The sequence below is a fragment of the Hyla sarda genome, chromosome 4, assembly GCF_029499605.1.
Source record: "Hyla sarda isolate aHylSar1 chromosome 4, aHylSar1.hap1, whole genome shotgun sequence".
NCBI lineage: Eukaryota > Metazoa > Chordata > Amphibia > Anura > Hylidae > Hyla > Hyla sarda.
In genome coordinates, this window is record NC_079192.1 from 183,017,835 (window position 1) to 183,043,285 (window position 25,451).

At 40.9% G+C, this 25,451-nt stretch overlaps 1 protein-coding gene across 1 annotated transcript; it reads right to left on the bottom strand.

Moving 5' to 3' along the window:
* Positions 1 to 22,103: 22,103 nt before the first annotated feature.
* LOC130368793 (protein spinster homolog 1-like) lies at positions 22,104 to 25,209 on the bottom strand. Its single transcript, XM_056573017.1, has 2 exons — positions 25,064 to 25,209; positions 22,104 to 23,690 (listed from the first exon to the last, which is right to left on the bottom strand). The coding sequence occupies exon 2, from the start codon at positions 23,663 to 23,665 to the stop codon at positions 22,151 to 22,153; it is 1,515 nt and encodes a 504-aa protein (XP_056428992.1). The 5' UTR covers positions 23,666 to 23,690; positions 25,064 to 25,209; the 3' UTR covers positions 22,104 to 22,150.
* Between the last annotated feature and the right edge of the window lie 242 nt (positions 25,210 to 25,451).

Here is a 25,451-nt window from a genome sequence, read left to right on the forward strand (position 1 = left end):
ACAAGACCCAGCATGCCCTTCCGCTGTCCGTACATGCTGGGGGTTGTAGCTTTTGCAACAGCTGAAGGCACACTGGTTGCAAAACACTGAGTTGGTTACCAAACCCGGTGTTTCACAACCAGTGTGCCTCCAGCTGTTGCAAAACTACAACTCCCAGCATGCACCGATAGACCGTTCATGCTGGGAGTTGTAGTTTTGCAACAGCTGGATGTTTCTTCTCCCCCCCCCCCCCAATGTGAACGTACAGGGTACACTCACATGGGCGGAGGATTACAGTAAGTATCCGGCTGCAAGTTTGAGCTGCGGCAAATTTTCTGCCGCAGCTCAAACTGCCAGCGAGAAACTACTGTGAACCCCCGCCCGTGCGACTGTACCCTAAAAACACTACACTACCAAAAAATAAAATAAAAAGTAAAAAACACTACATATACACATACCCCTACACAGCCCCCCTCCCCAATAAAAATGAAAAACGTCTGGTGCGCCACTGTTTCCAAAACTGAGCCTCCAGCTGTTGCAAAACAACTACTCCCAGTATTGCCAGATAGCCACTGACTGTCTAGGCATGCTGGGAGTTTTACAACAGCTGGAGGCACCCTGTTTGGGAATCACTGGCGTAGAATACCCCTATGTCCACCCCTATGCAAGTCCCTAATTTAGGCCTCAAATGCTCATGGTGCTCTCACTTTGGAGCCCTGTCGTATTTCAAGGCAACAGTTTAGGGCCACATATGGGGTAGCGCCGTACTCGGGAGAAATTGTGTTACAAATTTTGGGGGGTATTTTCTGCTTTTACCTAAAATTTTTGGTAAAAAAAATTTTTTTTTTTTACATATGCAAAAGTCGTGAATCACCTGTGGGGTATTAAGGTTCACTTAACCCCTTGTTACGTTTCCCGAGGGGTCTAGTTTCCAAAATGGTATGCCATGTGTTTTTTTTTTTGCTGTTCTGGCACCATAGGGGCTTCCTAAATGCGGCATGCCCCCAGAGCAAAATTTGCTTTCAAAAAGCCAAATGTGACTCCTTCTCTTCTGAGACCTGTAGTGCGCCAGCAGAGCACTTTTCACCCCCATATGGGGTGTTTTCTGAATCGGGAGAAATTGGGCTTCAAATTTTGGGGGGTATTTTCTGCTATTACCTTTTTTAAAAATTTAAAACTTTTGGGAAACCAAGCATTTTAGGGAATTTTTTTTTTTTTTTTTTTTACATATGCAAAAGTCGTGAATCACCTGTGGGGTATTAAGGTTTACTTTACCCCTTGTTATGTTCCCTGAGGGGTCTAGTTTCCAAAATGGTATGCCATGTGTTTTTTTTTTGCTGTTCTGGCACCATAGGGGCTTCCTAAATGTGACATGCCCTCCAAAAACCTTTTGTCGCTCCTTCCCTTCTGAGCCCTCTACTGCGCCCGCCGAACAATTAACATAGACATATGAGGTATGTGCTTACTCGAGAGAAATTGGGTTTCAAATACCAGTAAAAATCTTCTCCTTTTTACCCCTTGCAAAAATAAAAAAATTGGGTCTACAAAAACATGCGAGTGTAAAAAATGAAGATTGTGAATTTTCTCCTTCACTTTGCTGCTATTCCTGTGAAACACCTAAAGGGTTAAAACGCTGACTGAATGTCATTTTGAATATTTTGGGGAGTGCAGTTTTTATAATGGGGTCTTTTATGGGGTATTTCTAATATGAAGACCCTTCAAATTTACTTCAAACCTGAACTGGTCCCTGAAAAAAAGCGAGTTTCAAAATTTTGTGAAAAATTGGAAAATTGCTGCTGAACTTTGAAGCCCTCTGGTGTCTTCCAAAAGTAAAAACACGTCACTTTTATGATGCAAACATAAAGTAGACATATTGTATATGTGAATAAAAAAAAATTATTTGGAATATCCATTTTCCTTACAAGCAGAGAGCTTCAAAGTTAGAAAAATGCTAAATTTTCAAATTTTTCATCAAATTTTGGGATTTTTCACCAAGAAAGGATGCAAGTTACCACAAAATTTTACCACTATGTTAAAGTAGAATATGTCATGAAAAAACAATCTCGGAATCAGAATGATAAATAAAAGCATTCCAGAGTTATTAATGTTTAAAGTGACAGTGGTCAGAATTGCAAAAAATGGCCTTAAGGTGAAAAAGGGCTCAGTCCTTAAGGGGTTAAAGGGGTTATGCAATGGAATTAATACATTTCTTATTGTCCCAAGGCTGCATACAAAAATAACAAACACTTTTAACCCACCTTCATCTGCTCCCTCGTAGCTCCGGTATTGGGGCACCTCATTGATAACCAATGACTCTGCTTTCCTCTGAGCTGTCCCGAGCAGCAGCCAGGAGAACTGACAGTGCTGCTCGGGACACCTAGGAGGGACACTGCGGCAGCCAGTGATTGGTAGAGGGGCGCTGTGACATCACTCCTGCAGCTCCGGCTGGCTCTGAGAGAGCTGACTGTCATCGCAGACAGGCCAGAGAGGGGGTGTTCTCATCCCGAAACTAGGAGGAAATGGAGGAAGAAGAGTTAAAGGGTTTTTTATGTTTTTATGAAGCCTTAAGATAAGAGATTAACTAATTCCCCCTTTAACCCCTTAAGGACCAGGCCCATTTTGGCTTTAGGGACCAGACCAATTTTATTTTTGCATTTTCATTTTTTTCCTCCTCGCCTTCTAAAAATCATAACTCTCTTATATTTCCATCCACAGACCCATATGAGGGCTTGTTTTTTGCATCACCAATTGTACTTAATTACATCACTTATTTTACCATAAAATGTACGGCACAACAAAAGAAATATTATTTGTGTGGGAAAATTGAAAAGAAAACTGCAATTTAGCAAATTTTGGCAGGTTTTGTTTTCACCCTGTACACTTTCCGGTAAAAATGACATGTTTTCTTTATTCTGTAGGTCAATATGATTAAAATAATACCCATGTTATATGCTTTTCTATAATTGCACCGCTTAAAAAAAATCTCAAACCATTTTAACAAAATTAGTATGTTTGAAATTGCCCTATTTTGACCACCTATTACTTTCTCATTTTTCCATATATGGGAAGATATGAGGGCTCATTTTTTGCACCATGATCTGTAGTTTTTATCAGTACCACTTTTGCTTAGGTTTTACTTTTTATAATTTTTTTTTTTTTTTGGAATAAAATGTGACAAAAAAAGCAGCAATTTTGGACTTTTTTTTATTTTTTACGTTTACGCTGTTCACCGTACTGGATATTTAACAATATATTTTATATCGGTTGGATATTGTCGTACTTCGGAAAAAGATCATAACTACATGCAGGAAAATTTATATGTTAAAAATTCTCATCTTCTGACCCCTATAACTTTTAATTTTTCAGTGTACGGGCCGGTATGAGGGCTCATTTTTTGCGCCGTGTTCTGAAGTTTTTATCAGTACCCTTTTTGTATTGATCGGACTTTTTGATCGCTTTTTATTCATTTTTTCATGATATAAAAAGTGACCAAAAATACACTATTTTGGACTTGACCATGCGATTTAATTAACAATATATGTTTATAGTTCGGACATTTCCGCACGCAGCGATACCACATATGTTTATTTTTATTTACACAGTTTTTTTTTATGGGAAAAGGGTGGTAATTCAAACTTTTATTAGGGAAGGGGATAAATGACCTTTGTTCACTTTTTTATTTCACTTTTTTTTTGCAGTGCTATAGTTCCCATAGAGAGCTATAACACTGCACACACTGATCTCTTATGCTGATCCCTGCAAAGCCATAGCTTTGCACGGATCAGCGAGATAGGGGCTTGATTGCTCAAGCTTGTAGCTCCGGCTTGGAGCAATCAAACCCCGATCGGACGCCGTGGAGAGAGGTAAGAGGACCTCCGCTTGCGTTCTAGCTGATTGGGACATCGCGATTTTATTGTGATGTCCCGATCAGCCCGACTGAGCTGACGGGAAGCATTTACTTTCACTTTCAGATGTGGCAGTCAACTTTGATCGCCGCGTCTGAAGGGTTAATAGCGCGCGGCACAACGATCGGTGCCGCACGCTATTAGCCCAGGGTCCCGGCTATGAATAGCAGCCGGGACCAACCCGGTGTGATGCGGGGTCACGGCGTGACCCCGTTTTAAACACCGGGACCGGGTGTAGGGCGTACAGGTACGCCCTACGAGTTCAAAGAATATCTCAAATTTTGTATGTATTTTGAATTGTTCAATAAATGAGATCTGACTAACAGACAGACTGACCCTCATCTATTAGCCAGAGCAGAATGTGACTACAGAGAATGTCTTCTTCTCCTTTTGGCATTCATACATTTATAAGAACAGCCTATTCATTTCAATAGGCACAGTGTAATACCGGTGGTGGCAGTGTCTGCTCAGGTTACCACTGATCATCTGGGGTCCCAGTAGCAGAACAGCCAGTGATCAACTTATTGTTAAGATTTCATCTTAGAAACTATACTGTAAGTAATGTCCCTAGGACTCTATCTAGCTATAAAAAACTGCACACATTCCCTGCATAAGTAGCATTACTATAAGAGTGAAAACACATTTTAATGATCATTTTTAAAGTTATTTAGTTATTTTTATTTATTTATTTTTGTTTAAATGGAAAACATATAAGTTAGAGTACAATGGGCCTTATGTATACATTGATTAAAATTAGACAAATCCGCATTAATATGCAAAGTGATGCTTTAGTGGTCTATATTAAATATGAAGAATATCTCCCAAGCAGGGGCGGACACAGACAGCAGAGGGCCCTTGTGCAAAGAATGTGCCTGTGCCCCTCCCCCCAAAACATCAATTGTTCAGCACCCCCCTCCATGTGTCACTTACTCAGGTGGACCCCCCATATAAGTTTCTAATTATTTATTAAGGCCTCACATATGCCGCAGCTCATTCGAGCCCCCCACATTAGGTAGCAAAGATTCCCAACATTAGGTAGCATAGATTCCCCACATTAGGTAGCATAGTTTCCTCACATTAGGTAGCATAGTTTCCACACATTAGGTAGCATAGATTCCCTACATTAGGTAGCAGTTTTCCCACATTAAGTAGCATAGTTTGCCCACATTAGGTAGCATAGTTTCCCCACATTAGTTAGCATAGTTTCCCCACAATAGGTAGCACAGATTCCCCACATTAGGTAACATAGTTTCCCAACATTAGGTAGCATAGTTTCCCCACATTAGGTAGCACAGATTCCCCACATTAGGTAACATAGTTTCCCCACATTAGGTAGCATAGTTTCCCCACATTAGGTAGCACAGATTCCCCACATCAGGTAACATAGTTTCCCCACATTAGGTAACATAGTTTGCCCACATTAGGTAGCATAGTTTGCCCACATTAGGTAGCACAGATTCCCCACATTAGGTAACATAGTTTCCCCACATTAGGTAGCATAGTTTCCCCACATTAGGTAGCACATATTCCCCACATTAGGTAACATAGTTTCCCCACATTAGGTAGCATAGATTCCTCACATTAGGTAGCCATAGCCCCCCCCAAACACACAGACAGACACAGACACACACAGAGACACACTTACCTGCCCTGCACAGCGCTTCTCCTCTCCGGCAGCGGCCTGACGAGTGACGTCACTTACGTCCTCCTGAGCGGGTCTGCAGAAGTACGTCACTTGTGCGACGCTCCTCGTCAGACCCCGGTCGGCCGGAGGCAGACTCACTGCCTAAAGTGCCCGCTGCGCTATTATACCCGGCAGCTGCTTTAGAACAGTGAGCAGCGGCGGCGCCAACCCTACCGTGAACCTACTAGGCACAAAAAAAGGGGGGCAGCAAAATGCCGCCCCTGAAAAGTGCCACCTGGGACTTATGGTCCCACCGGGTCCCATGGTAGGGCCGACCAGAGGCGGCTCTAGACTTTGTGAGGCCTTAGGCGAAACTTGAACATGAGGCCCTGCTTTATTTTCTGCTGAAATTACATGGTGGTCCGGCTGTGAGATGGTTATACTGTGACATCACTGTGTATTATCCCTGTACTGTGACATCACTGTGTATTATCCCTGTACTGTGACATCACTGTGTATTATCTCTGTACTGTGCCATCACTCTGTGTATTATCCCTGTAATGTGACATCACTGTGTGTATTATCCCTGTACTGTGACATCACTGTGTGTATTATCCCTGTACTGTGACATCACTGTGTATTATCTCTGTACTGTGCCATTACTCTGTGTATTATCCCTGTACTGTGACATCACTGTGTGTATTATGCCTGTACTGTGACATCACTGTGTGTATTATCCCTGTACTGTGACATCACTGTGTATTATCTCTGTACTGTGCCATCACTCTGTGTATTATCCCTGTAATGTGACATCACTGTGTATTAACTCTGTACTGTGCCATCACTGTGTATTATCCCTGTACTGTGACGTCACTGTGTATTATCTCTGTACTGTGCCATCACTCTGTGTATTATCCCTGTACTGTGACATCACTGTGTGTATTATCCCTGTACTGTGACATCACTGTGTATTATCTCTGTACTGTGACATCAATGTGTATTGTCCCTGTACTGTGACATCACTGTGTGTATTATCCCTGTAATGTGACATCACTGTGTATTATCCCTGCACTGTGACATCACTCTGTATATTATCCCTGTACTGTGACATCACTCTGTGTATTATCCCTGTAATGTGACATCACTGTGTGTATTATCCCTGTACTGTGACATCACTGTGTGTATTATCCCTGTACTGTGACATCACTGTGTATTATCTCTGTACTGTGCCATTACTCTGTGTATTATCCCTGTACTGTGACATCACTGTGTGTATTATCCCTGTACTGTGACATCACTGTGTGTATTATCCCTGTACTGTGACATCACTGTGTATTATCTCTGTACTGTGCCATCACTCTGTGTATTATCCCTGTAATGTGACATCACTGTGTATCAACTCTGTACTGTGCCATCACTGTGTATTATCCCTGTACTGTGACGTCACTGTGTATTATCTCTGCACTGTGCCATCACTCTGTGTATTATCCCTGTACTGTGACATCACTGTGTGTATTATCCCTGTACTGTGACATCACTGTGTATTATCCCTGTACTGTGACATCACTGTGTATTATCTCTGTACTGTGACATCACTGTGTATTGTCCCTGTATTGTGACATCACTGTGTGTATTATCCCTGTAATGTGACATCACTGTGTATTATCCCTGCACTGTGACATCACTCTGTATATTATCCCTGTACTGTGACATCACTCTGTATATTATCCCTGTACTGTGACATCACTGTGTGTATTATCCCTGTACTGTGACATCACTGTGTATTATCCCTGTACTGTGACATGACTGTGTATTATCTCTGTACTGTGACATCACTGTGTATTATCCCTGTACTGTGACATCACTCTGTATATTATCCCTGTACTGTGACATCACTCTGTATATTATGCCTGTACTGTGACATCACTGTGTATTATTCCTGTACTGTGACATCACTGTGCATTATTCCTGTACTGTGACATCACTGAGTATTATTCCTGTACTGTGACATCACTGTGTATTATTCCTGTACTGTGACATCACTGTGTGTATTATCTCTGTACTGTGACATCACTGTGTATTATCCCTGTACTGTGACGTCACTGTGTATTATCCCTGTACTGTGACATCACTGTGTATTATTCCTGTACTATTACATCACTGTGTATTATCCCTGTACTGTGACATCACTGTGTATATTATCCCTCCCTGTACTGTGACATCACTGTGTGTATTATCTCTGTACTGTGACATCATTGTGTATTATTCCTGTACTGTGACATCGCTGTGTGTATTATCTCTGTACTGTGACATCACTGTGTATTATCCCTGTACTGTGACATCACTGTGTGTATTATCTCTGCACTGTGACATCACTGTGTGTATTATCTCTGTACTGTGACATCACTGTGTGTATTATCCCTGTACTGTGACATCACTGTGTATTATCCCTGTACTGTGACATCACGGTGTATATTATCCCTGTACTGTGACATCACTGTGTATTATCCCTGTACTGTGACATCACTGTGTATTATGCCTGTACTGTGACATCACTGTGTATTATCCCTGTACTGTGATATCACTGTGTATATTATCCCTGTACTGTGACATCACTGTGTATATTATCCCTGTACTGTGACATAACTGTGTGTATTATCCCTGTACTGTGACATCACTGTGTATATTATCCCTGTACTGTGACATCACTGTGTGTATTATCTCTGTACTGTGACATCACTGTGTGTATTATCTCTGTACTGTGACATCACTGTGTGTATTATCCCTGTACTGTGACATCACTGTGTATTATCCCTGTACTGTGACATCACTGTGTATATCATGCCTGTACTGTGACATCACTGTGTATTATCCCTGTACTGTGACATCACTGTGTATTATGCATGTACTGTGACATCCCTGTGTATTATCCCTGTACTGTGACATCACTGTGTATATTATCCCTGTACTGTGACATCACTGTGTATATTATCCCTGTACTGTGACATCACTGTGTGTATTATCCCTGTACTGTGACATCACTGTGTATATTATCGCTGTACTGTGACATCACTGTGTGCATTATACCTGTACTGTGACCTCACTGTGTGTATTATCCCTGTACTTTGACATCACTGTGTGTATTGTCTCTGTACTGTGACATCACTGTGTGTATTATCCCTGTACTGTGACCTCACTGTGTGTATTATCCTTGTACTGTGACATCACTGTGTGTATTATCTCTGTACTGTGACATCACTGTGTGTATTATCCCTGTACTGTGACATCACTGTATAGTATCCCTGTACTGTGACATCACTGTGTATTATTCCTGTACTGTAACATAACTGGGTATTGTTCCTGTACTGTGACATCACTGTGTGTATTATCTCTGTACTGTCACATCACTGTATATTATCCCTGTACTGTGACATCACTGTGTATTATCCCTGTACTATGACATCACTGTGTATATTATCCCTCCCTGTACTGTGACATCACTGTGTGTATTATCTCTGTACTGTGACATCACTGTGTATTATCCCTGTACTGTGACATCACTGTGTATATTATCCCTGTACTGTGACATCACTGTGTATATTATCCCTGTACTGTGACATCACTGTATATATTATCCCTGTACTGTGACATCACTGTGTGTATTATCCCTGTACTGTGACATCACTGTGTGTATTATCCCTGTACTGTGACATCACTGTGTATATTATCTCTGAACTATAACATCACTGTGTGTTATCTCTATACTGCAACATCACAGTTGATACTTACACTGCACTGTGACATCACTGTATATATTAAGCCTGTATACCCTAATGCCGCTGTACATATTTACCTTGCACTGCGAGTGACAATACAGGGTAAATATGCACAGTGACATCACAGTTCAGAGTTAATATAAACAGTAATGTCTCTGTACAGGGACAATAAACAGTTTTGCCACTACAGGGTTAGTAAACGCAGTGTTGTCACAGTAGAGGGTAACTATACAGTGATGTCATTGTACCGGGAAAATATACACATTGAAGTCAGCATTCAAGAATAATAAACTGTGATGTCACTACAGGGTTGTTATACACAGTGACATCAAATTACAGGATGAAGCACAGTGATGTCAGTTTATTATGAAGCACAGAGATGTCACAGTTTATTATGAAGCACAGTGATGTCACAGTTTATTATGAAGCACAGTGATGTCACAGTTTATTATGAAGCACAGGGATGTCACAGTTTATTATGAAGCACAGTGATGTCACAGTTTATTATGAAGCACAGTGATGTCACAGTTTATTATGAAGCACAGTGATGTCACAGTTTATTATGAAGCACAGTAATGTCACAGTTTATTATGAAGCACAGTGATGTCACAGTTTATTATGAAGCACAGTGATGTCACAGTTTATTATGAAGCACAGTGATGTCACAGTTGATTATGAAGCACAGTGATGTCACAGTTTATTATGAAGCACAGTGATGTCACAGTTTATTATGAAACACAGTGATGTCACAGTTTATTATGAAGCACAGTGATGTCACCATTTATTATGAAGCACAGTGATGTCACAGTTTATTATGAAGCACAGTGATGTCACAGTTTATTATGAAGCACAGTGATGTCAGTTTATTATGAAGCGCAGTGATGTCACAGTTTATTATGAAGCGCAGTGATGTCACAGTTTATTATGAAGCACAGTGATGTCACAGTTTATTATGAAGCACAGGGATGTCACAGTTTATTATGAAGCACAGTGATGTCACAGTTTATTATGAAGCACAGTGATGTCACAGTTTATTATGAAGCACAGTGATGTCACAGTTTATTATGAAGCACAGTGATGTCACAGTTTATTATGAAGCACAGTGATGTCAGTTTATTAATAATAAACTGACATCACTGTGCTTCATAATAAACTGTGACATCACTGTGCTTCATAATAAACTGTGACATCACTGTGCTTCATAATAAATTATTATGAAGCACAGTGATGTCACAGTTTATTATGAAGCACAGTGATGTCACAGTTTATTATGAAGCGCAGTGATGTCACAGTTTATTATGAAGCACAGTGATGTCACAGTTTATTATGAAGCACAGTGATGTCACAGAGACTACAGAATGTACAACTGTACGTATGATGAAGATGGCGGGATGCTATCGAAACGTCACACATACATGGGGGAATTAAACACTTTGTTTTTGCACCTTATCTGGGAGTGCCGCTGGATCTTTAGTTTTGTAGATAGATAGATAGATAGATAATATATATGAGATAGATAGATAGATATGAGATGGATAGATAGATAGATAGATCAGTGTATCCCAACCAGGGGGCCTCTAGCTATTCCAAAATGACAACTCCCAGCATGTCTTTGGCTTTATGAGCGTACTGGGAGTTGTAGTTTTGCTAAAGCTGGAGGCCCCCTGGTTGGAAAACACTGATCTATCTATCTATCTATATCATATCTATCTATCATCTATCTATCTATATCATATCTATCTATCATCTATCTATCTATCATCTATTAATCTATCTTTCTATCTATCTCATATCTATCTATATATCTATATATCATTTATCTATCTATCTATCTCTCATATCTATCTAATGGATTCCCTCCCGGACACTATAGGGCATCCGGGAGGGTCCACCAGTGACTTGTGAATTTTTGGTAATATGTACAGGTATGGGGTGATAGGATTTTTTACCAATAAGAAGTCAAACAATGGTTTATCAATAAGGCCAGTTTCCAAAGCGGGGAGCAGTATCACCTTGATGTCTCTCTCAATATCCCATTTGGGATCAGTATGGACCTTACGATAGGTCACAGTGTCCTCAAGCTGTCTATTTACCTCCGCAATCTACTTGGACCTGTCCATCACCACAACTGCCCCGCCTTTGTCTGCGGGTTTTATGACCAGGTTGTGGTCCTGGACAAGCCCAAGCATCGTGGAGATCTGATCTTTAGTCTAATTCGGGTGTAGATAGGGAGTCGGCTCATTTTTTAGGTGTTCAACATCTTTTTTTTACCAAAGTAAAAAATGTGTCCAGAATTGGAGAATGTGTGACAGGAGTAAAATCACTTGGTACATGTATATCATAATCACGTAAGCAAAAGCAAAATGGATTGGGTTCAATGTTCGGAGATGGGCCTTTCCCCCGCTCCCCAGAAAACCAAACACGAAGCCTCAGTTTCCTGAAGAGCTGGAGGAGGTCCAATTCCAGCTGAAACCAATCTGGTTTCGAGGCAGGACAGTAATTAAGACCTTTCGAGAGTAATTCTAATTGTGACTTAGATAAGGTGGATCTTCTGTTTACGTACGTCATTTCCGCCTTTAGACCGGAAACGGTGCAAACGCCATTGCACCATCCCGTACAGCGTTTCCACTAGCTCCGGTGTGCGCCACACGTGCCGGGACTCCGCCTCCACCAGAAGGTACACTCATCCCGCCATTATGCACATTGCTTTTATGGACTTTATGAATATTGTGTTCAAGTTTGTTATGGATTTGTTTTTTTCATACGTGGCAGACATCTGATGTATATGCAGTGTTTGTAATTTGTCTGTCCTATGATCATACTGTCACTGTGTTTGTGTTGATACTCATTTGTAAACATATGACGTCACTAATTGAGTCACACCTGTATGATATAAATATCACACACTCTGTACTTATCACTGCTTGACAAAGGCCTTGTGAGAAGGCTGAAACGTCGCAACCTCTGATGTTTTGGTGAATAAAGCCACACATTATTCTCGTATATCCTGGAGTGCTGCTGTTTTTCCACATATACTTTTGGGACTTGGGACCGAGTCAACCAGCTAGCACCACAGTCAACCCGGTTGTGCTGCCCGCTTTTCTTTTCTCTCTCTCTATATATATAGATATGAGATAGATAGAAAGATAGATAAATAGATAATATATAGATAGAGAGATGATATATAGAAAGATACATAAATAGATGGATAGATAGATGATAGACAGATCGATAGATAGATGATAGATACATAGATATGATATAGATAGATGATAGATAGATATGATATAGACAGATAGATAGATAGATTAGATAGATAGATAGGAGATAGATGGATATGATATAGATAGATGGATATGATATAGATACATTTATATGATATAGATAGATAGATAGATAGATCAGTTTCCCAACCAGGGGGCCTCCAGCTGTTGCAAAACTACAACTCCCAGCATTCCTTTGGCTTTATGAGCATACTGGGAGTTGTAGTTTTGCAACAGCTGGAGGCCCCCCTAGTTGGTAAACACTGATCTATATCAATCATCTATCTATTATCTATCTATCTATCTATCCAAAAAAAATAAAAAATCAAGAGACCAGCAGCACACAGAAAAATTAGTGCAAAAAAGGTGGAGATTTATTGCATTATCCCAGTGTACAAAAGAAGCGACATTTCAGCGACCTCTCGTCGCCGTTATCAAGGAGCTTGAGAGCGGCGACGAGAGGTCGCTGAAACGTCGCTTCTGGTCTCTTGCTTTTTCTAGTACAAGTGAACCTCTCACCAAGGTCCACACCCAGCGTGCACCATTGCATAGGTTTTCTTAATTTTGTTGTGCTGCTCTTCTGGAGGTTTTTTTTTTTTTTAATCTATCTATCCATCTATCCATCTATCTCCTATCTATCTATCTATCTCATATCTATCTATCTCATATCTATCTATCTCATATCTATCTATATCATATCTCTCTATCTCATATCTCTCTATCTCATATCTCTCTATCTATCTATCCATCTATCTATATCCATCTATTTATGTATCTATCTATCTTTCTATTTATCTATCTATCTCATATCTATCTCAGATAGATGAGAGATAGAAGAAAGATAGATAGATATGAGAGATAGATAGATAGATGATATATGGATACATAGATAGATATGAGATAGATAGAAAGATAGATTAATAGATGATAGATAGATATGATATAGATAGATAGATAGATAGATGGATAGATAGATATGAGATAGATAGATAGATAGATAGATAGATCAGTGTTTTCCAACCAGGGGGCCTCCAGCTGTTGCAAAACTGCAACTCCCAGTATGCTCATAAAGCCAAAGACATGCTGGGAGTTGTCGTTTTGAAATAGCTAGAGGCCCCCTGGTTGGGATACACTGATCTATCTATCTATCTCATATCTATCTATCTATCTATCTATCCATCTATCTATCTATATCATATCTATCTATCATCTATCTATCTATCATCTATTAATCTATCTTTCTATCTATCTCATATCTATCTATATATCTATATCTCATCTACCTCATATCTATTATCTATCTATCTATCTATATACCATCTATCTATCTATCTATCTACAAAACTAAAGATCCAGCGGCACTCCCAGATAAGGTGCAAAAACCAAGTGTTTTATTCCCCCATGTATGTGTGACGTTTCGATAGCATCCCGCCATCTTCATCATACGTACAGTTGTACATTCTGTAGTCTCTGTGACATCACTGTGCTTCATAATAAACTGTGACATCACTGTGCTTCATAATAAACTGTGACATCACTGCGCTTCATAATAAACTGTGACACCACTGCGCTTCATAATAAACTGTGACATCACTGCGCTTCATAATAAACTGTGACATCACTGCGCTTCATAATAAACTGCGACATCACTGCGCTTCATAATAAACTGCGACATCACTGCGCTTCATAATAAACTGTGACATCACTGCGCTTCATAATAAACTGTGACATCACTGCGCTTCATAATAAACTGTGACACCACTGCGCTTCATAATAAACTGTGACACCACTGCGCTTCATAATAAACTGTGACACCACTGCGCTTCATAATAAACTGTGACACCACTGCGCTTCATAATAAACTGTGACATCACTGCGCTTCATAATAAACTGTGACATCACTGCGCTTCATAATAAACTGTGACATCACTGCGCTTCATAATAAACTGTGACATCACTGCGCTTCATAATAAACTGTGACATCACTGCGCTTCATAATAAACTGTGACATCACTGCGCTTCATAATAAACTGTGACATCACTGCGCTTCATAATAAACTGTGACATCACTGCGCTTCATAATAAACTGTGACATCACTGCGCTTCATAATAAACTGTGACATCACTGCGCTTCATAATAAACTGTGACATCACTGCGCTTCATAATAAAGTGTGACATCTCTGCGCTTCATAATAAAGTGTGACATCACTGCGCTTCATAATAAACTGTGACATCACTGCGCTTCATAATAAACTGTGACATCACTGCGCTTCATAATAAACTGTGACATCACTGCGCTTCATAATAAACTGTGACATCACTGCGCTTCATAATAAACTGTGACATCTCTGCGCTTCATAATAAACTGTGACATCACTGTGCTTCAAAATAAACTGTGACATCACTGTGCTTCATAATAAACTGTGACATCACTGTGCTTCATGATAAACTGTGACATCACTGTGCTTCATGATAAACTGACATCACTGTGCTTCATAATAAACTGACATCACTGTGCTTCATAATAAACTGTGACATCACTGTGCTTCATAATAAACTGTGACATCACTGCGCTTCATAATAAAGTGTGACATCTCTGCGCTTCATAATAAAGTGTGACATCACTGCGCTTCATAATAAACTGTGACATCACTGCGCTTCATAATAAACTGTGACATCACTGCGCTTCATAATAAACTGTGACATCACTGCGCTTCATAATAAACTGTGACATCACTGCGCTTCATAATAAACTGTGACATCTCTGCGCTTCATAATAAACTGTGACATCACTGTGCTTCAAAATAAACTGTGACATCACTGTGCTTCATAATAAACTGTGACATCACTGTGCTTCATGATAAACTGTGACATCACTGTGCTTCATGATAAACTGACATCACTGTGCTTCATAATAAACTGACATCACTGTGCTTCATAATAAACTGTGACATCACTGTGCTTCATAATAAACTGTGACATCACTGTACTTCATAATAAACTCACATCACTGTGCTTCATAATAAACTGACATCGCTGCGCTTCATAATAAACTGTGACACCACTGCGCATCATAATAAACTGTGACACCACTGCGCTTCATAATAAACTGTGACACCACTGCGCTTCATAATAAACGGTGACACCACTGCGCTTCATAATAAACTGTGACACCACTGCGCTTCATAATAAACTGTGACATCACTGCGCTTCATAATAAACTGTGACATCACTGCGCTTCATAATAAACTGTGACATCACTGCGCTTCATAATAAACTGTGACATCACTGCGCTTCATAATAAACTGTGACATCACTGCGCTTCAAACTGTGACATCACTGCGCTTCATAATAAACTGTGACATCACTGTGCTTCATAATAAACTGACATCTCTGTGCTTCATAATAAACTGTGACATCACTGTGCTTCATAATAAACTGTGACATCACTGTGCTTCATAATAAACTGTGACATCACTGTGCTTCATAATAAACTGTGACATCACTGTGCTTCATAATAAACTGTGACATCACTGTGCTTCATAATAAACTGTGACATCACTGTGCTTCATAATAAACTGTGACATCACTGTGCTTCATGATAAACTGTGACATCACTGTGCTTCATGATAAACTGTGACATCACTGTGCTTCATGATAAACTGACATCACTGTGCTTCATAATAAACTGACATCACTGTGCTTCATAATAAACTGTGACATCACTGTGCTTCATAATAAACTGTGACATCACTGTGCTTCATAATAAACTGTGACATCACTGTGCTTCGTAATAAACTGTGACATCACTGTGCTTCATAATAAACTGACATCACTGTGCTTCATAATAAACTGACATCACTGTGCTTCATAATAAACTGTGACATCACTGTGCTTCATAATAAACTGTGACATCACTGTGCTTCATAATAAACTGACATCACTGTGCTTCATAATAAACTGACATCACTGTGCTTCATAATAAACTGTGACATCACTGTGCTTCATAATAAACTGTGACATCACTGTGCTTCATAATAAACTGTGACATCACTGTGCTTCATAATAAACTGTGACATCACTGTGCTTCATAATAAACTGACATCACTGTGCTTCATCCTGTAATTTGATGTCACTGTGTATAACAACCCTGTAGCGACATCACAGTTTATTATTCTTGAATGCTGACTTCACTGTGTATATTTTCCCGGTACAATGACATCACTGTATAGTTACCCTCTACTGTGACAACACTACATTTATTAACCCTGTAGTGGCAAAACTGTTTATTGTCCCTGTACAGAGACATTACTGTTTATATTAACTCTGCACTGTGATGTCACTGTGCATATTTACCCTGTATTGTCACTCGCAGTGCAAGGTAAATATGTACAGTGGCATTAGGGTATACAGGCTTAATATATACAGTGATGTCACAGTGCAGTGTAAGTATCAACAGTGATGTTGCAGTGTAGAGATAACACACAGTGATGTTATAGTTCAGAGATAATATACACAGTGATGTCACAGTACAGGTATAATACACACAGTGATGTCACAGTACAGGGATAATACACACAGTGATGTCACAGTACAGGGATAATACACACACAGTGATGTCATAGTACAGAGATAATACACACAGTGATGTCACAGTACAGAGATAATACACACAGTGATGTCACAGTACAGGGATAATACACAGTGATGTCACAGTACAGAGATAATACACACAGTGATGTCACAGTACAGGTAGGGATAATATACACAGTGATGTCATAGTACAGGGATAATACACAGTGACGTCACAGTACAGGGATAATACACAGTGATGTGACAGTACAGGGATAATACACAGTGATGTGACAGTACAGAGATAATACACACAGTGATGTCACAGTACAGGAATAATACACAGTGATGTCACAGTACAGGAATAATACACAGTGATGTCACAGTACAGGAATAATACACAGTGATGTCACAGTACAGGGATAATATACAGAGTGATGTCACAGTACAGGCATAATATACAGAGTGATGTCACAGTACAGGGATAATACACAGTGATGTCACAGTACAGGGATAATACACACAGTGATGTCACAGTACAGAGATAATACACACAATGATGTCACAGTACAGGGATAATACACACAGTGATGTCACAGTACAGGGATAATACACACAGTGATGTCACAGTACAGGGATAATATACACAGTGATGTCACAGTACATGGATAATACACACAGTGATGTCACAGTACAGGGATAATACACACAGTGATGTCACAGTACATGGATAATACACACAGTGATGTCACAGTTCAGGGATAATATACACAGTGATGTCACAGTACAGGGATAATATACACAGTGATGTCACAGTACAGGGATAATACACAGTGATGTCACAGTACAGGCATAATACACAGTGATGTCACAGTACAGGGATAATACACAGTGATGTCACAGTACAGGGATAATATAAACAGTGATGTCACAGTACAGGGATAATACACAGGGATGTCACAGTACAGGGATAATACACAGTGATGTCACAGTACAGGGATAATACACACAGTGATGTCACAGTACAGAGATAATACACTCAGTGATGTCACAGTACAGAGATAATACACACAGTGATGTCACAGTACAGGGATAATACACAGTGATGTCACAGTACAGAGATAATACACACAGTGATGTCACAGTACAGGGAGGGATAATATACACAGTGATGTCATAGTACAGGGATAATACACAGTGACGTCACAGTACAGGTATAATACACAGTGACGTCACAGTACAGGGATAATACACAGTGATGTCAGAGTACAGAGATAATACACACAGTGATGTCACAGTACAGGAATAACTCACAGTGATGTCACAGTACAGGAATAACACACAGTGATGTCACAGTACAGGAATAATACACAGTGATGTCACAGTACAGGGATAATATACAGAGTGATGTCACAGTACAGGGATAATATACAGAGTGAAGTCACAGTACAGGGATAATACACAGGGATGTCACAGTACAGAGATAATACACAGTGATGTCACAGTACAGGGATAATAAACAGTGATGTCACAGTACAGGGATAATACACACAGTGATGTCACAGTACAGGGATAATACACACAGTGATGTCACAGTACAGGGATAATATACAGAGTGATGTCACAGTACAGGGATAATATACAGAGTGATGTCACAGTGCAGGGATAATACACAGTGATGTCACATTACAGGGATAATACACACAGTGATGTCACAGTACAGGGATAATACACACAGTGATGTCACAGTACAGAGATAATACACACAGTGATGTCACAGTACAGGGATAATACACAGTGATGTCACAGTACAGAGATAATACACACAGCGATGTCACAGTACAGGGATAATACACAGTGATGTCACAGTACAGAGATAATACACACAGTGATGTCACAGTACAGGGAGGGATAATATACACAGTGATGTCATAGTACAGGGAAAATACACAGTGACGTCACAGTACAGGCATAATACACAGTGATGTCACAGTACAGGGATAATACACAGTGATGTCACAGTACAGGGATAATATAAACAGTGATGTCACAGTACAGGGATAATACACAGGGATGTCACAGTACAGGGATAATACACAGTGATGTCACAGTACAGGGATAATACACACAGTGATGTCACAGTACAGAGATAATACACACAGTGATGTCACAGTACAGAGATAATACACACAGTGATGTCACAGTACAGGGATAATACACAGTGATGTCACAGTACAGAGATAATACACACAGCGATGTCACAGTACAGGGATAATACACAGTGATGTCACAGTACAGAGATAATACACACAGTGATGTCACAGTACAGGGAGGGATAATATACACAGTGATGTCATAGTACAGGGATAATACACAGTGACGTCACAGTACAGGGATAATACACAGTGACGTCACAGTACAGGGATAATACACAGTGATGTCACAGTACAGAGATAATACACACAGTGATGTCACAGTACAGGAATAACTCACAGTGATGTCACAGTACAGGAATAATACACAGTGATGTCACAGTACAGGAATAATACACAGTGATGTCACAGTACAGGGATAATATACAAAGTGATGTCACAGTACAGGGATAATATACAGAGTGAAGTCACAGTACAGGGATAATACACAGGGATGTCACAGTACAGAGATAATACACAGTGATGTCACAGTACAGGGATAATAAACAGTGATGTCACAGTACAGGGATAATACACACAGTGATGTCACAGTACAGGGATTATACACACAGTGATGTCACAGTACAGGGATAATATACAGAGTGATGTCACAGTACAGGGATAATATACAGAGTGATGTCACAGTGCAGGGATAATACACAGTGATGTCACATTACAGGGATAATACACACAGTGATGTCACAGTACAGGGACAATACACAGTGATGTCGCAGTACAGAGATAATACACAGTGATGTAACAGTACAGGGATAATACACAGTGATGTCACAGTACAGGGATAATACACACAGTGATGTCACAGTACAGGGATAATATACAGAGTGCTGTCACAGTACAGGGATAATACACAGTGATGTCACAGTACAGGGATAATACACACAGTGATGTCACAGTACAGAGATAATACACACAATGATGTCACAGTACAGGGATAATACACACAGTGATGTCACAGTACAGGGATAATACACAGTGATGGCACAGTACAGAGTTAATACACAGTGATGTCACATTACAGGGATAATACACAGAGTGATGGCACAGTACAGAGATAATACACAGTGATGTCACAGTACAGGGATAATACACACAGTGATGTCACAGTACAGGGATAATACACAGTGATGTCACAGTACAGGGATAATACACACAGTGATGTCACAGTACAGGGATAATACACAGAGTGATGGCACAGTACAGAGATAATACACAGTGACGTCACAGTACAGGGATAATACACAGTGATGGCACAATACAGAGTTAATACACAGTGATGTCATATTACAGGGATAATACACAGAGTGATGGCACAGTACAGAGGTAATACACAGTGATGTCACAGTATAACCATCTCACAGCCGGACCACCATGTAATTTCAGCAGAAAATAAAGCAGGGCCTCATGTTCAAGTTTCGCCTAAGGCCTCACAAAGTCTAGAGCCGCCTCTGGTCGGTCCTACCATGGGACCCGGTGGGACCATAAGTCACAGGTGGCACTCTTCAGGGGCGGCATTTTGCTGCCCCCTTTTTTTTTGTGCCTAGTAGGTTCATGGTAGGGTTGGCACTTTAGACAGCGAGTCTGCCTCCGGGCGACCGAGGTCTGACGAGGGACGTCGCACAAGTGACGTACTTCTGCAGACCCGCTCAGGAGGACGTCAGTGATGTCACTCGTCAGGCCTCTGCCGGAGAGGAGAAGCGCTGTGCAGGGCAGGTAAGTGTGTCTCTGTGTGTGTCTGTGTCTGTCTGTGTGTTTGGGGGGGCTATGGCTACCTAATGTGAGGAATCTATGCTACCTAATGTGGGGAAACTATGTTACCTAATGTGGGGAATATGTGCTACCTAATGTGGGGAAACTATGTTACCTAATGTGGGGAAAGTATGCTACCTAATGTGGGGAAGCTATGCTACTTAATGTGGGGAAACTATGTTACCTAATGTGGGGAATCTGTGCTACCTAATGTGGGGAAACTATGCTACCTAATGTGGGGAAACTATGTTACCTAATGTGGGGAATCTATGCTACCTAATGTGGGCAAACTATGCTACCTAATGTGGGCAAACTATGTTACCTAATGTGGGGAAACTATGTTACCTGATGTGGGGAATCTGTGCTACCTAATGTGGGGAAACTATGCTACCTAATGTGGGGAAACTATGTTACCTAATGTGGGGAATCTGTGCTACCTAATGTGGGGAAACTATGCTACCTAATGTGGGGAAACTATGTTACCTAATGTGGGGAATCTGTGCTACCTAATGTGGGGAAACTATGCTACCTAATGTGGGGAAACTATGTTACCTAATGTGGGGAATCTGTGCTACCTATTGTGGGGAAACTATGCTACCTAATGTGGGGAAACTATGCTACCTAATGTGGGCAAACTATGCTACCTAATGTGTTGAAACTTCTACCTAATGTAGGGAATATATGCTACCTAATGTGGGGAAACTATGCTACCTAATGTGAGGAAACTATGCTACCTAATATGGGGAATCTATGCTACCTAATGTGGGGGGCTTGAATGAGCTGCGGCATATGGGAGGCCTTAATAAATAATTAGAAACTTATATAGCAAGGGACATATGGGGGTCCACCTGAGTAAGTGACACATGGAGGGGGGGGGGGGTGCTGAACAATTGATGTTTTGGGGGGGGGGGGGGGCACAGGCACATTCTTTGCACAAGGGCCCTCTGCTGTCTGTGTCCGCCCCTGGGTAGAGAATAAGGGGTAAAGTGAAACATAGAACAAATGCAGTTATTTTTTTCTTAATTTTTTTTTAATGAAGTAAACAAGATAAAGGTAAGCAATGACTTTTCCTCAGTCTGAAGCGCGGTCCTCATCGGCAGGAAGCAGTGAGGAGGAGGAGGATGACGGAGGTTCTGATTCCATCTCTGCTTCTTTTTCGTCCCTCTCTATATATAGGGCCGTGGCCATGAAGAAGGCCCCTCCGATGACTGCCATTATGGTGCAGGTCATGAGGGCATACTCCAGGCTGCGGTATTTCAGAAGAGGGGATTTGGCATATCCTCGTTCGTAGGTGTCAGATATCAGGCCGATGAGGTACGGGCTGCCGGCGTCACCTAGGAGGTGATAGATTGTCATCTGCACGGCCAGGGCTGAAGATCTCCTCCACGGAGTTACTACTTTTAGTATAATGTCAGATATGAGGGTGAAATTTACTGACAGAAGCGTCTCTCCGATGAAGATGAAGATGTTGGTGGCAACGAGGCTGATGTTGCCAAAAGTCAATGCCAACAGAAGAAAAGGGGCGGAGAGCATCATCGCGCATCCACACACAAGCGGGTCCGCCCGTGGGTTGGATTTGCGATATCTTTTACTTATCTCCGTCCCTGCTACAACTCCCAGAATGCCGGAAACGACTGTAACCACACCAAATATTAGGATGTCGTGATAGTCACACGGTTCAGCACGGCAAGGGTCCTTCTCTTGTAGGAGTGTTCGTGCGTGGGTCAGGTATGACGGACCCCATACACCTATGGCTCCCACTATGAAGGATACAGCCGTCGATCCCATGGTGGTTAACATGAAGCTTCGATTTTTAAATAGTTTTTTCAGATCTGTCGCCCATTTGGCAAACTTCTGGGATTTGTTGTTCTTCTTCCCGTTTGTAGTCGTTCTTGGAAGCTCCTTTGTGACCAAAATCATCAAAGCCACAGCTATGAGGCCCAGGCCAGGGGTGACCCGAAATGCCCAGTGCCAATCACCCCTTGCTGCATCAGTCACTTTGGGCCCGATGATGTATCCTAGTCCGCAGCCTACAGGTATGACGGAGTAAAACACGTTCAGCATGCGGGTCCGCTGGTCACTTGTAAAAAGGTCTGCAATGATGGAGGGGGCGATGGTGCAGAAAGTCGCCTCTCCGGCTCCAACCAGTCCACTCGTCAGCAGGAAGAGCAGGAAGTACCCGTCAGGGATGAATGACAGGGTAAGTGTCATGCTCAGCCAAACGATGACTCCTGCGCAAACAGTATATTTCTTATTACAGTGGTCGCCCAAATATCCGGCAATTGGTGCGACCAGCACGTAGCTTCCAATGAACAATGTATTCAATAAGCCGGACAGACTAGCATTGGTGTCATATGCTTTCTGTATATAAGGCAGCACCCCCGCCACGCTGGAGCGATTTGCATAGATGAGCAAATTAACAAAGGCGAGGATCACTACGGTGATGATGGAACGTGCGGTGGACATCACGCTTAGAGATGGCAGATTCTGCCTCTCAGGGATATCACCCTTTTCTACATCCATATCACTATGGTCCTCCATTGCTTCTTCCTCCTCCTTCAGCAATGGGTCTTGTGGAGAGGCCATGGTCACAGGTCAGAGCCTGAAAACACTAGAGAGAGAGAGATAAGTGAACACATTAGACAGCATGTCATCATTCCTGTCATTATACAATAGATCCTTCATACAGAGCAGAAATGTCCAGCACAGAACCACAAGATAACACTAAGACCATCGCAGCCTCAGAAGAAGACGCTTCTCTATAAGTGTTTTATATGGCGACATCTTCCCTGAGGTTACCAATGTCTGATAACGCTGAACCTGTCCGGTCCTAGTAATATCTGATAACCCTGAACCTGTCCGGTCCTAGTAATATCTGATAACCCTGAACCTGTCCGGTCCTAGTAATATCTGATAACCCTGAACCTGTCCGGTCCTAGTAATATCTAATAACCCTGAACCTGTCCGGTCCTAGTAATATCTGATAACCCTAAACCTGTCCGGTCCTAGTAATATCTGATAACCCTGAACCTGTCCAGTCCTAGTAATATCTGATAACCCTGAACCTGTCCGGTCCTAGTAATATCTGATAACCCTGAACCTGTCCGGTCCTAGTAATATCTGACAACCCTGATTCTGTCCGGTCCTAGTAATATCTGATAACCCTGAACCTGTCCGGTCCTAGTAATATCTGATAACCCTTAACCTGTCCGGTCCTAGTGATATCTGATAACCCTGAACCTGTCCGGTCCTAGTAATATCTGATAAACCTGAACCTCTCCGGTCATAGTAATATCTGATAACCCTGAATCTGTCCGGTCCTAGTAATATCTGATAAACTTAAACCTGTCCGGTCCTAGTAATATCTGATAACCCTGAATCTGTCCTAGTAATGGCGGATTATAAGGGCTTGGCTGTATAGTCACTGGGCCATGTGAACTTCATACTGTAGATACAATTGGGCTATCCTGCTATATACATTTACTAATAATGAACCTACCCCACCTCATTGGGATCTATCCGTCCCCTATATGACATTCTGCCACTAGTTGATTTGAAAATTTTCCCTTTCGGAGTACCCGGAGTATTTCTATTGTTAGTACACACAGAATTCTATTATATACCATTATATTTCTGCCCTAATCTTTCTGTTATTCTTTTACTACACCACCAAATCTTTCTCATAGACTTATATCTTTTAGAACTTCATGAATTAGAACTAATTTTTAGGGCTTTTTTTGGCATAATTGCATTTTAGCAATTTTGCAAGAAAAAGCTCTGGCCATGATACTATCTGTGCGTTTTATTTTGTTTAATGCCTAAGCCAAGTATTGTCACAATGCTATGAGAAATATAACTTTTGTTATTTCTTTTGGAAATTAATTTCTTGTTTTTTTTTTGCTAAAAAAAAAAGCAACAGCAATAAAAAAAAACTGTCAAACAAAAAGCCCTATGTATGTATGAATAGAAGAGGCTGAGATTTACCTTGTGGTTCTCTCTTCAGACAAGGAACGGTCAAAATCTTGAATTCTCTATCACAAATAGAAACTCTCTAACAAACACTTTGCACCACAGGTTGTGAATGCAAAACACACTGAAGAGACTGCAGCCGGCGCGCACCTCCTTGTACAGCTTACGGTGACATCATCACAAGCATGTGTGACATCACAGGGTTCTAAACCACCTTCAGGTATGTGTATATCTGTATAGTTAATGTGAGTAGCCGTATTAGTCCAGTGATGCAGATTGTAATACCTTTTTTATTGGACTAACAGAATTTTGTAAAGACAAACTTTTGGGATTCCTCCCTGATAATTTATAAAGTCCTTTGATCATTAGTCCTTGACTATTGGACTTGATAAAGGGAGGAATC